Here is a 14,581-nt window from a genome sequence, read left to right on the forward strand (position 1 = left end):
TGAAAGGTGGCTGTAGGGAGTTGGGGGTCCATCACTTCTCCTGAGTAACAAGCTACTGGACCAGAGGAAATGGCCTTGAGTTGTGCCAGTTTTACTTTAGTTTGTAGGAAAAATTTCTTCACAGAAAGGGTTGTCAAACATTGGAACAGGCCGTCCAGGGAAGTGGTATATTCACTGTCCTTGGAGGTATTTGAGAGACATGTAGATGTGGTACTTGGAGATGTGGCTTAGTGGTGGAGTTGGCAGTGCTGGGTTAACTGTTAGACTGATCTTAAGGGTCTTCTCCAACCCAAATTATTCTACACTTGTGTGATGCACTCTGTGTTCTAATTTGTCTTGCTTTGCCTTTCTGTAGAAGCTGAAATAATTTCTGTATGTAGTTTTAAAGTAATTTCACGATCTGTTGGTACTGAATTGTACAATTCATCTCAAGAAAGTGGTTTGAATCCAGCTGGAGCAAACACAGCACAGAATCATTCAGTCAGTATGGGGGCAGGTCACTACTTGAAATATTTGTGTCACTCCCACTTCTTTGCCTCTCTCTACCTGAAGTCTCCACTTGTGAAGTAGTTTTCTGTGGTCAGGATTTTCTTCAGAGTCTTTTCAGTTTTCTGAAGCTTTGGGCAGTCACTGTCTTAAGCTCACACCAAGGCTGTTACTCCTTGTTGTGTTAAGTGGCTTGAAGCTTCACTCCTCCCCTCTTCCCAGCAGCCCAGTGTATTAGCTCTCTGCTGCCATGAAAACCTCTGCCTGGAATCCTCCTGCATTTATAGGTTGTTGGCCCTGGACTAAAATTTTCAGAAAACTCTAGAATGGCCTCTGCTAGGAGGATCTAGGCTCTACCAGAAGAAGTTGCCTTGCTGTCCTACTTCAGCTGATGCATTTCACACTGAAGTAAGCAGTTAAGCATAGTGCCATCCATGTGCTAGAAGAGTTTGCAAACTAAATAGTCACTAAAAAGCCCTTTCCGAATATTTTCCTTACATGCAATCCTTACCTGGATGATAAATGCAAAATAAAGAAACAGAGGCTAAGAACAGTACCTTTTTTCTTTTTTAGTCTCAAATACGAAGCCACAGTTATAAATATTTTCAGATATGCAAGTTGGTGCAGTCTTAGGATAGCACAATAGTAGAACTTTGTTTAGCCAGTTACTGTTCAAAGACTGTTCTTTCAGTCTGAATTCTGTACTCAAAATGAGGTGTAATCACAGGTACATTGCTCAATACTGCTGTGCAAGGGTTTGAAGGATTGATTGAGCCTTGCTTTTAAACCTGAAACACTGAGTGAGGAGGTATGCCTGCAAATAGCTCGTGGGAGGGTCAGGCTAAAGCACTTTAACTTCCTTTTATGCCCCCTTCTGTGTGTAATGCATAAACAGTTACTTGTAATGATTTTTGGACCACTGGTCATGAGAAAATTAAATGCAATTTGAAGCAAGAAACAGAACAAGTAAATGCTATCCAGATTTTTGCCTAGAGCTTTATCTTTTGTTTCTTCTGTTTTCAATTGCATATTCTTTATAACACATCGTTTTCCAGCCCGTCTTACTCTACAGATCTTTTTGAAAGGGTCACAATATGCTTTTCTTCTTTATAGGTGCATTCAAGAAGATAAAAAACATGAAGATATTTAACATCTTTTTAGATCTCTGTAGGAATGGGCATTTGAATAAGACTGATTAAAGTAACCCAGTTTTTTAATTGAGTTTGTTCTTTTTCTTCCCAACTTACTGATTTTTTTAATCACAGTAAACAAAACAGTTGAACATTAATTTCTTGCACAAGCAGTAAGAGATGGATGTTTGCCCAGAGAAAAACTGGACTAGAGTAAGGCACCATAGCCCTTTTAGTGCTGGTAATTAATTGTCCTTCTGAGAACAGTTGCCTCTGTTGGCAAGAATGTTTGTGGGGGAGCACGGCCTGTTCTGCTTAAGAATAATCATCTGTGTTTGCTTAAGCAATTTCAATAAGTGTGTTGAGTTAGTGTGGACCAGAGTGTACTTGGGAGTATTCATGTGAGCTGTGCACCTGGCAGGGCTGCTGCAGGAGGTGTTTTTAACCAACAGTAATAGATGCAACCTAGAACAGTAACATTTCATCCAACAGTTCAATTCATCAGCCCCTTGGATTCCAAGCTTGCACCAATACATACATCCCCTCTGCGTGTACCAGCCAAGAGGAAACCATGTGGAGAACAGTGGGAGTCCAAGTGCTTCCTTAGTTACAGGATGAGAGACCTCTGCAGGCTTGCTTCAAGGCATGAGGTTCTAGCACAGTGGTAGTTTGGGGACTGGGCTTGCGTTTGTCTCTCCAGTTGAGGCTTTGCAATTGAGCATTCTGTGCTGGTGCTTGGTAAGGGCCAGAGGGTCTTGCTGCGTGCAACAGCTTTAAAAGAGAGATTGTCTTCTTGGAAGTTACCATTCAACATCTTAGCAGGAAAGCTTGGAAATGTTTAAGTTAAACATTGGAAGGGCTGAAGGTGAAAGGGGTGAATGAGTTTGACAGTTCCAGCAAAACTAGGAAGGAGCTAGAGCTGTTAATCAACCCTCAATGTCAGAACTGTCACATCTTTGCTTGATAGCAAAGGGTTCTTGACTGGGCAAGACCCTAAGCAAGCAAATGTGACCTCAAAATAGGCTGTATTTTGAGCAGAAAGCCTTGACCAGATGACCACCAGTCATGGAAAATAAAACAAAAGTGCATACCACTTCCAGGTGTCTTAACTTATCCAAGGGCAGATGGAACATGCTTGCTCTCTGCTAATAAAAGGGGAACTGAGCAAATCCAAATTGTGACACTAGCTGTTGTCTTTGTGACTGAGAGATGAGCTCCATTACTAGGGAAAGTTAGAAGTTGGCAGCTGTGCTTTGGTGGCTGAGTGTCTGCTATTACACTGTTGATGCAGAGTCAGAAAGTGATGCTGTGAAATGTTAATTGGCTTTCTAGGAAATGTGTGAACATTGTGGCTTAGTAAGGTGATAGAACATTAAAAAGTGTTAGGTGGAGAGGTTAGTTAGACAGACATCTGTGTTTAGTCATCAAGCCATTACTGTTTGAAATGGTAATTCAGAACTTTCTTAAAACTTTCAATAATTAGTATAAGTCTTAATTAATGTTTTTTTCAGCCTGTAACAAATAATTTTTTTTATTTCCAGGAATTCATAGCAACCACTTATGTAACAATATATTTTGGAATGTTATGCTAACTTTGTAAGAATACCTTCACCATTTTAATTAACATAAGTCATCCAGAAGTTAGGGTGTATTTGAAAGGCAGCTATTGTTGCAAAGAAGTAATAGTACCTTGAATATGTTGGAATTTATTCTATGTGTGTTTCTTCTACTTATTTCAACAGGTGACTGAGCTAGAGTGTGTGAGCAGTCAAGCCAATGCAGTCCACACACATAAAACAGAATTAAACCAGACAATACAGGAGTTAGAGTCTACACTGAAGAAAAAAGAAGAGGTATCTGCTAACATTTATTTTTGGCTTTTCTATTACATCATTTCTGAAGTCTTTCAGTATTACGCTTGTTATGTCTGCTAGATACTGAATTATTTACTAGAAAGGTTACAAAGAGAATTTTTTTTCATCTTCTTTGAAATTGTTAGTATTTTTCATTTATATAATTACATCAGTCCGATATAGAGCTGGGTATCTGCATAACAATAAAAAAAGTATAATATTTTTGTTTGCTTTTACCGAAAGCAAACTTATTTGCAAAAGTAAGTCATAAGTGGTTTCCACAGGCCAATCATCACACTGATGCAGTCCAGACTCCCTAAGAAAGGAAGGTGATGTAAGCATGCTTTCTTTTTTTTCTGGAGAATAGGGTTTGAAACAAGTAGTAGATCAATGCCTTTGTCCAGCCAGTCTATTTTTCACAATCTGTTAATAGAGCTGACCTTTATGGTCCATAAGATCAGCATTTTCCTTAAACGCATGCCAAGCCCCCAGCCTGGAACTTGATGTATTGTGCCATGTGCCTTTGCCTGGACCAGCAGCAAGAAAATAAAAGGAATTGGAGTAACACTTGCACTGGCAAAGGTCCTAGAGGAAAGCATATCTGTGCCATAGAAGGATCAAGAATCACCCCTTTATGGATGGAAAAAGAAGGTGGATGCAGTTGCATAGGAAGGATTATTTGCCCCATGTAATATACCGTGGGCACTGGTGTGTATGCTTGGAGGGACAGTGTGTCTTGCCAGGCCTTCCCTCAGTGCTGTGAGATGTTGCCAAGGAGGATGCAGGAGAGGCACAGTCATTACACAATATCCTCTCAAAATGGATCAAAACCTTTTCCAAACTCCCTCATACTTAATAGATTAGGCTCAGCTTAGTATTATTTCCCCTTTTGTTGCCCATTCACTTTTGAATTATGCTGAGCTGTTGGCTGCAAAAAAAATCTTGCCAAAGGGAATTCTGAGAGGTGAATATGCCAGTCTGGGCAAGAGTACTTAATAGTTTTAAGTTTGATACCTTTTAGTTTCATTAATTGTTTTTATTCTTGTCTCCTGAAGGTAAGCTAAGAACAGGTTTCTCTTCTGTTCATTTTTTTCATCTATATTTCTTATTTTTATACCTTTTTACTTTCTTATTTCTAAATTAAAGATACCATTTCTTTTAGACTCTCTTTTTATAGAAATCAATGGTCAAAACAGGCAATTTTTTATGTTCAGCCCTGCTGCTGGTGACATAATAAGCAGTTCACATTTGAAAATTGCATTTGTTCTTCTTGAAAAAATGGAGAAGGATAGATTTTAATAGAATTTAAAGTATAAATTTGCTTTTCTAATTAAAAGGGACCTTAATTTTCTGGGCAAAAATTATTTCATATCTCTGTGGAGGAAAAGAAAACTTGGACTTTTATAAAAGAAAATGCTTATCTATATTGTTGTTCATTCACAATGGAATTGCTGTTTTGGGACAGCAATTCAGAAGTATTAGGAGCAGGGCTTACACTTCATGTTCTGTGATGGGCAATAGCCAACTGCCTGTTTTGGTATTGTTGCAATGACTTGCTCAGAAGAAGAAGCAGCAGCCAGATTACCAGCACCGAGGCCAAGCCAGGTAACACATTGCGAGCAAGGTTGTTTCTTCTCCCTCAGGAAATAGAAGGATTGAAGCAAGAAATTGAAAATGCCAGAGAGCTCCAGGCGCAAAGGGATTCTCTGACCCAGAAGTTACAGGTGAGCTATAGTGCATCATCTTAACTTAGAAAAAAGGAAAAATTATCATCAAGTGAGCAGTTCACATATGCAACTTGTGCTATATTCACTGAAGGTGCCAGATGAATGTGTAAGTTAGACTGCCCTGAAGGTGCTGGGTTGGGACGACCCTTAGGAATTTGTATCAAAATTTCTACCTCCTGTAAATTGCTCTTTTTGTCTGAGGAAACAGATCTACATTTCTTTTACAAGCCCAGAGAGTACTCACAGGTTAGCAGACTTCCTTCACTGATACATATCCGGGACAGTTCTGGTCTCATTTTCACAGCAGTGTCTTCCCATAGTTTTTGCATGCCACTGAAACTGTCTGTCTATGTATCATCAGGCTGGGAGGGGTTTGTGCTCAGCTTTTAAAAATACCCTGAGAAAGTAAGGGTTAAAGTGCTCTTGTGTGGTACAGGCTTTAAAAACACACCTTCTGCATTTTCTTGGAATTATTTAGAAGCATTGTGCTTTTACTGTTTTTTAGGAGTTGTTTCTTACTGTGTGTAATGCCAGATACCTGAGGCTGCTGGAATTGGTGTGCTCTCATTATATCCTCCCATGTGCCACCTGAGCTCTTGCCTGTCTGTCGCTGCACTGACCTAAGAAAGGAAGCACAAAGCCACATTCCTTGTCACACCTGCCTCTGCAATGAGGCTGACAAGACGCTTAGGTGGATTAAACTCTGGGTTCGGACTTCAGAATTTTGAAAGAACTGAAAACTCAGGCATTAAATAGCTCCAACCCTAAAGTGCTGAAAGGGGACTCTCTCTGTTCTGTGGCTTAGCATGCTGAAAGCAAGCCCCATCAAAACACAGCCACAGCTTAAAAATCGTTAAGCAGGTATTCTTTGAAATGCATGACATGAATTGGAGCTCTCATGAATCAAATTTTAACCTGCAGAATAAACCACTAAAGATCAAAATGAGTTTATTCATTTTTCCCCATTCTTTCATCAACTTGTTTGTACAAAGTATGTTATTACTTTGAACAGTGTTTAAAGTGTGTTTTGAGTACACCTGACCTTGCCTGTTCCAAAAATTGTTGCTGACTTTAGGCTAAAAATACAAGTTTTCATCTGAAAAGGCATTTATGTGAGAGACTAAAAAGAGACATTATAATGAGAGTTGAAAATTGTTCTAGCAGTAGCAAATGCAGTAATTTCATTGTAAGATCATATGAAAAGTCATACTGAGCCAGGAATTAGCTGTCCTTAGCAAGCAGAATTATGAGACTAGTAAGAGATGAAAGATTAGAAAATGTTAAGGTTTTATTAAAATTCTACCTTATGAAGTCAGTAGTTCCATTTTGGTATATTTATGTATAAGTGATTGAGAGCAGCCCTGAAGAGAAGGACTTGGGGGTGCTGGTGGCTGAGAGGCTGGACATGACCCAGCCATGGGCACTCACAGCCCAGAGAGCCAAATGTGTCCTGGGCTGCATCCAAAGCAGCGCGGCCAGCAGGGCCAGGGAGGGGATTCTGCCCCTCTACTCTGCTCTGCTGGGACCCCACCTGCAGTGCTGCATCCAGCTCTGGGGTCCCAGCACAGGAAGGACATGGAGATGTTGGAGCGAGTCCAGAGGAGGCCATGAAGTTGATAAGACGACTGGAGCACATCCCCTATGAGGAAAGGCTGAGAAAGTTGGAACTGTTCAGTCTGGAGAAGAGAAGGTTGCATGGGGACCTCACAACAGCCTACCAGTATCTGAAAGTGGCCTACAGGGAAGCCAGAGAGGGACCCTTCATCAGGAGCTGCAGTGATAGGACAAGGTCTAATGGCTTCAAACTGAAAGAATGTAGGTTCAGATTAGATCCTAGGATGAAATTCTTTACTGTGAGGATGGTGAGGCACTGCTTCAGGTTACCGGAAAAAGCTATGGATGCCCCGTCCTTGGAAATGTCCAAGGCTAGGTTGGATGGGGCTTTGAGCAACCTGATCTAGTGGAAAGGGTTCCTGCCCATGACAGAGGGTTGAAACTAGAGTTTTAAGGTCCCTTCCAACCTAATCCATTTAAATCACCAAATGGATATATTTTGTATATATGTCCATATGTCACATTGTAAGTGATCAGTTTCTGGAAATGGTCCTATATAGTTCTATTAACATAAATTTAAGGATCACTTAGGATCTGAGTTAAAAGGTGCCTTTATTAAGCTTAAACTTAATTACTGCCCTGATGCTACCCAGGAAAAAGATCTTGAGTCTGTGCTTTGCTGTAATTGTCCTGCTTTGATTATACTGGCCTTCTCTGAGCCACTTCACCCTGCATCAGTCACATCAGTCTACTGTAGCTTCACACTGTCTCATATCTGTTCAGTTACCTGACTCATCATTTATTTTCAGAGTGATTCTCTGCAGGACTTGTATCTGTTTCTCCCACTCTCTGTTCTTGTGCTTTATTTTTCCTTCCTGTGCTTTGCAAGTGGATTATGTAACTTTAAAATATTTTGGTAAAAACCCTCTATGAAAAATGCTATACAAAGAAATTAGTATTTCAAGGTGTATTGCATTTCTGATACATGCATATCAAGGATTAATTAGATATCAATAATTGGCAAACTCTAGTGAAGAAAAATGTGTTATCACTGTGAAGGTTAAGTATCAGGGTCCTTTTTAATGATTTCATTAGTAACACAGAGAAGTCATATCAATGAGTCATGATCAGTGTGACTCTCACAGTAGGAGATATCAGGATATCTGTATTAATATGGCTGATTCCTAAATATAGCTGTTGTGTATGGTTTGAATATTTTATTCCAATCCTTGCACTGAATTCTGCAAAAGATTATTACAGTGCAAACAGCAAATATAATTAATAATAATTTATTTATTCTGTAAGAGAAAACTATATGAGAAATTATTGCATCTGTTGAAAGAAGAGCTTAAAAAACCAAAGGTAAAAAAAAGGAAGTGCAAAGTACATTCTGCAAAGGGCCTGAACCTATCAAAGAGTCAATTTATTGTTGGATGAGATCAGCTGCCAGTAAAGGGAAATGGCACAGCTAGGGAAATAGATTATATTGCATGGACCTCTCCACCTCTTCCAATCAAGAGGCAAGTTTTGACTGATTTGAAATAGGAAACTTCACATTAGCTAGACATGAACTTACAATGCAATAACATTGCAGAAATACTAATTTAGGGTATATATACTGAGGGATCAAATGTAAATTTAAGAAGAAGCTTTTTTTGAGAAATTAAAAGCAACAGCTCCTGGCATATTTCATTAAGAATGTCTGAGAAGAACCTGAAAGGTGTTCTTCAGTGCTAGATACAGGCCAACAGAATGCTCTCTTCAGGCCCAGATATGACAATGTAAAGCCATGTAAGTATCTGTAGATTTGTTCCAACGTGGTCCATTTCATCACTGGCTTGCCTGCTTATGGAAATTAATTATCTCTGGGGTGAGAGCAGTGGCAAGGAATCTTCCTAGAGCACACAAATTTGGTGACTGTCTTTTTGGCAAAGCTGAGAGGACCTTGGATTTAATTTTTATGTCCTATACTGTAATCATTTGGCCCTCAGAGGGTCAGTTGCTACACGAGGTAATACTTGTAAGTACTTGGCTTGGAAGACAGGAGTAGACTCAATGAAGGAGAGCCTTTGTATGGTATGACTGGGTTATAACCAGTCATCTTCATCATTTGTAGCAGCAGTGGAGTAGCTATTCACTACATAAGCATGTATGTATTTTATTTATATCATTTCTACAAGTGCTCTATTCAGTTAGCTTCTTTTAGTGCTTTGGCAACTAAATTATTCAGTGCTAAAATTAATTCTTCTCTTGATCCTGGCAGCAAGGGGTAATTCCTGCTCTCAGGTGTGCTGCTCAAGACCAGTGCCCAAAACTCCATAGTTTTTTGCTTGCTCATTTGCAAACAAGAAGTGAGGGAGGCATTCCGTTTGGCTGGGATGTAACCCTTGGCTCCACAAGCAGCCACAACTATGAGGCAGTGAATGCCCTGATGTTCTGTCTTCTCCACCTGCACCACTGCTGGGGGTCCCAGAGCTGCCCCCCGCTGCAGAGGCTGAGAGCTGAAACTGAGCACTGGCCACATCACCCCATCCCTCCTCTGGCCAGGGATGGAGCACATAACTGATGCTGCCATCAGATCCCTCACAAGTCGATACCTTTCTCAGGCCATGGACTTTGACACAGGGCTGCCATTACATATCTGTTACTCTTGAATGACCAAATATATTTTCTCTGTAGGTCAGGTTGTTTTCTGTGGTTAGCTGAGATCTCTCCAATGTAAACAATTCTTAGCTTTGAGGGTGACAGAACAATCACACCAAAACCAGTGAGAGTTGGAGGGCTGAAAGAGGAGCTGCTCATGCTGGGATGATTGGCTGCTGCTAAGTCTCCCTTCCTATTTGTAAAACTAATTGTTGTAAAATCTCAGAGCAGGCCTGTTAAAGCCTCTGTTAAGGAAGGAAGTGTTGAAAAATATGTTACCGTACATAAATATGAATTCACTATGCACTTTTCCAGAGATGGCTGTACAGCATGTATGGTGTACTAAACATGCTGTCCCTGTGCTGCCTTTGAAAGTGGTTTTTGTAACTGGAATCACAAAATTTAGCATGAATTTATGAGGTGTGCAATGAATGGAACAAAGAACAATATGCTATTCCAGACCCAGGTGTCTGTCCCGTTTGTAATTTGATTGAAGAGAGGGCCGCCCTGGTTTGCACAGGGCAAAGCAGTTGGCACTGTCCTCCATCAGGTACAAGCTGGAGCTGGGAGGAGTCCCAGAGGCTGATGCCAAGGGCTTCTCCTTGTGAGTGAAAACTGAGCCTGCTTAGGGTCAGATCCGCTGGGCTGTGTCCAGCATGCTGGCTGTTCATCTTCCCCCACTGCGTGGGAGTGGCATGTCTGTACAGTAGTGGTGGCTCTCCCATTGTCCCCGCTCCCACAGGTGGATGCTGTGCAGCAAGCCACGATGTGCAGCTTGCACCTCCTGGTTTGCATATGTTAAAGTCACCTTGACATCCAGCTTGGTCGGTTATGTCCCTGTGTTAAGTTTTGGAGTGCAAAGCCTGTAATGTGGACAGGAATAAGGTGGTGCTCCTCTGTCTCAAAGCAGTGCTCTGGATGGGTTTTTCCATAAGAACTTTTGATGGTGAACCGTGTCCTTGAGCAATTCATGTAGTCTAAATCAGGGCATACTTGAACATAAGTAAACTCTGAGATGTTTTCTTTAGGCAGTACATTTCTGAATGATAGAAGCAATAACATACCTGAATAAGTGTATCATCTGTTTGCTGACTAAAGTTTGTCCTTCTCTGAAAGTTTCCATCCTTCAGATAATTATGGAAAAATAGGTAAAGTGGCAGTACATGTGCAATTGTAGTAAAAGTTCAGGTTCTGGTTTTGACTTAATGAAAACTGTAAAGGGTCACATATTATTTTAAAGAGCAGTTGACAAAAATAGCACTTGAGTACCAACAGGACATTAGACTGCTTTCTGTTTGCAGACAACACATTAACATGTTATGTATTTTCTCTGAAGGAAGTAGAAATTCGAAACAAAGACCTGGAAGGCCAGCTGTCTGATCTAGAGCAACGTCTGGAGAAAAGTCAGAATGAGCAAGAAGCTTTTCGCAATAACTTGAAGACACTTTTAGAAATTCTTGATGGAAAAATATTTGAACTCACAGAATTACGAGATAACTTGGCCAAGCTAATAGAGTGCAGTTAAAGAAAATGGGATTTCAGTGCCAATCAGCTTAAAGATGCACTGTCTCTCTTCATAGGACTGTGTTGGGCTCTGCATCAAAGTTGCGGAAAATCAGAAAATGCTCCTCTGAGAGGGATTGTTTTAAATTTGATTTGTAATTCAATGTAAAATTTAGAACTCAGCTTGTAGCCAGTTGAAGAAAAAAATAACAAACAAAAAAAACACTTGAATTGCAAATTACCTCCTTTTATATTATTGGCCACAAATAACTTGAAAGATGCTAACAATAATTGAATGCAATCCTTTTCTAATTATCATTGATGGAAGACTTAGCAGTGTCCCAGGACACACCCCATTTGTGACAGATACAATATAGGTTATTGGCTGTTTTATTTAAGATATTTAAATGCTGTGTTTTGTGCAAGAACTCAGTGATGACAGCCCTGTATTTTGTTGTTCTTAATAATTTCTCAGGATATGTTGCACTGTGGAGAAGCAGTGCCAGAACCAATTTATTCTTGCAAGGAACGAGAGAGAGTTGCATCTTTAATTGAAACAAATTTACTACAACTGCTTGTGTAAACTTCTTCCTTTTTGTTTTTTTGGGGTTGGTTGACTGGTTGGTTTTTTGATTTTTTAATAGCTATGCGTATATACTGGAAGATACGGTATTTCTTTATGGAGCTTACTCTGGTGTTCTACAATATTGTCCAATGTAAGGTTTAGTTTTTCAAATGAATTCCATGTAATTACAGTGAGGCAGTATCTTCCACGTAACTAAATTTTGAAGCCAACCAGTGATGGAAGGTGAGTCCTACAAGAAAAAAAAAAATGCCCAACCTCCCCTGAGAATTTTAAATGTAAATTTAAAATTTTAAATTTAACCTGCACAGATAACAAGGAACAGCCAGTTGTTTGTTTTCTGGCCTTGATACTTACATTGAACATTCAATTTGCTGTTAACCTGTTCTGCAGGAGACTTTTTCAGAATGTCACATGAAATAGAGGTTCTGTGAATAATGGCTTCTGGGGAGCACTGTTTTGTTATAGATTGCATTAAGGACATAGAGCTACTGCAAGGAGTTGTTCGTACACTGAGTGTGTCTAGCCAAAAAGGCTGTTTCTTGAAGTTCTGTTGTCATAGCAAATTGAACTGAAGACGTGTTTCCTCTTTCATGGGTCTTCATATCACGTCTTTATCAAAACTACACCAGGCAATATTCTGAACTGTTAACTAAGTGTTTAAAAACAGGAAAATGAATTTAATTATCCTCAGTGAGCAGGTTTTAAAGTTGTTTTGAAGTAATTTTAGCAGACTTTTGGCAAACACACACTTCTTTATATAATAGATTTATTTTAAAAAACCAACTCTTTGAAAGGTAAGCCAATTGTCATGTGTCTTGCATCACAGTGCATTCTTGCCATAAATTGCTTGTAATGCTGAAGAGGGCTTTTTTAAAATGTGTGAATGAGTGTCAGACCTCAGAGTTGAGAGATGCACGAACCTTTGTTTGCTCCCCAAATTAATTTGAATGTTAAACATGAAATCTAGCTGCTTATTAAATTTGTACAACACAGTTTTCTTCACTTAGAGACTGATACTCAAAACTAGAAAATATAAGTTTGTTTTCATGTATGTACTGTGTGTATATACCATATAATACACACGGGTTGTCATTTATATTGGAAAGACATGCTTTATTTCTAAAATACCTTTTTATTTTCCCTTAACTGATGATTTATCAGGTCTCCCCTGACTAGTCAGGGAAGTGGCTTAGGTTAAATGCTAAACTGTCATGTATTATATGGTATGTGATATACACAATGTTTACGCTTTCTCCATATTTTTTAGGGTATTTTCTCACATTTATTAACGGGGTGGGGGGAGCTTGTTTCATTGTGCTACTGGTTGAAAACTTCGTGGTGAGCTACATGTTTATCATTCAGGGGATTTTAGACAGTGGTGTGTATATCTTCATCAGGTCCATGTGAGCAGATACAGCCAGTTTTTAATTTTCCTGGGGATATTTGGGCCTGATTCTCCTGTCACTTGTGCTGCTGTAAACCAGATGTGTCCTTGATGTGATGTCAGCAACATTCTGTTGGCATAACATCTGTGGAAGTGCAAGGAGAATTTGGCCTGTTAATGCTCAGTGGACATAATAAGGATGAAGAAAGAATAAAAAAACATAAAGTAAATGATGGAATAAATGTAATATTATTTTTAATGATACTATTATTGACATTTTTAAAGATATGATGTCATATGTGTGGGAAAAAATAGTGGACAGAAATATTTCCACTTAAATTTTGTGAATATGTGTGGTACATGAGCATTTCTATGTATAAGTACACACACATATGTATATACAGAACATGGAAAAAATTTAGATGTGCACATTTTTAATATTTTCCTATTGAAATTAAATTTAAAATTGGAAATTGATATTTGAGAATTTCTTTTTCTCATAGAATAGATAAGCTTCATTTCTTTTTTTTTTTTTAATAATACAAATACTGAGGGCTGCACCTTTGAATTCCCAAATACTTGCCAAACATAAATATGGGATGAGGTGGACATAAGTGCACATATAAATAAAATCCTATGTCTAAGACTATTTTTAATGCTTATGTACAGTAGGCAAGTGTTTAGAAATTGTGATCTAAAGTTCTTAGGTGGCTATACCTACTGTAGTCTCTTCACTTCTGTTTTAAGGTAAAGGTTTTCCCATTTGAAACATTACTGTCCCAGAGACAAGTACTGTACATTGTATCTATCTTTAATGAAACTATGGGAATATGTATGCAAGAAAACAGTGTTCAGTACTGTAGCCTGAAAACATGACCGTGAACTTGCACTGGAGGGGAGAGCAGTCACTGTGTATAATATATTACATGGCAACTACAGTCTTGGAAAAAAAAAGCCAGAAAAACAACAAAAGAATTACCATAAGCCTCACAGAAATACAGAAATAGAAAAAAAAAAAAAAAAGAGAGAGAAAAAATAAATCAAACCCACAGTTTTTTATTTTGAAATACACTTGTGATTCTCTGGAGAATGTACTACTCTTTTTTTTTTTTTTCCCTTAAATCTTTTTCGAGTATGTGCAAGTGATAGCAGCAGCTACCTTAATCTTTCAGGTGCTACTGGATTTTGCATTAGCGTGTTATGTTGTGAAATCCTGACTTTGACATAAAAGATTTTTGTAAGTATATCCCCATCTGGATAGATAGTTTTTGGAGTGTATTGTTCATAATCCATATGCCTCAATGATCCAGAAATTGCGTTTTTCTATGTGAACAAAGTAAAACATGTGAATTAAACTGTCCATTATAGACTGGGAGTTCCTTTTCCTGGCCAATATATCCAGGAAAGAGGAGAACAAAATGAACTGATAATGCAGAAATGCTGTTATAAGGTCTCTAAGAAAATACATTTTCAGGTAAAATATAAATAAATAAATAAATAAAGGGCTAAACCAGTTGTTACACAAATAAGTATCATTTAACGCTATCGGTGGCATTCCCAGGAGAATTCCTTTAAGAAAAAAACCCTAGAATGAGCAATGCATCAATTAAAAATTAATATTTTGGGATGTGTCTTTTCAGTTGTCAGTTGTGAAAGGTTTCTGGTTTCTGCTCATTTTTATACCAGTTGGGGATTAACTTCAGGTTTGCCTTCAA

General features: G+C 38.8%; 1 protein-coding gene across 2 annotated transcripts in view; it reads left to right on the top strand.

Moving 5' to 3' along the window:
- Positions 1-14,376, top strand: part of HOMER1 (homer scaffold protein 1) — a 97,838-nt gene extending 83,462 nt beyond the window's left edge. Inside the window, exons 7-9 of one of the 2 annotated variants that reach the window (XM_042028865.1) lie at positions 3,359-3,469; positions 5,113-5,193; positions 10,730-14,376. In XM_042028865.1, the coding sequence (XP_041884799.1) occupies positions 3,359-3,469; positions 5,113-5,193; positions 10,730-10,918 (381 nt within the window). In that variant the 3' untranslated portion in view covers positions 10,919-14,376. Of the gene's footprint in view, positions 1-3,358; positions 3,470-5,112; positions 5,194-5,701; positions 6,111-10,729 lie in introns of those variants that run through there. The other variant, XM_042028864.1, reaches the window with a different exon arrangement.
- The last annotated feature ends 205 nt before the right edge of the window (positions 14,377-14,581 follow it).

This window comes from Corvus kubaryi, unplaced genomic scaffold (assembly GCF_017639235.1).
Source record: "Corvus kubaryi isolate FWS band 111438036 unplaced genomic scaffold, C.kubaryi_AGA036_p1.0 37308, whole genome shotgun sequence".
NCBI lineage: Eukaryota > Metazoa > Chordata > Aves > Passeriformes > Corvidae > Corvus > Corvus kubaryi.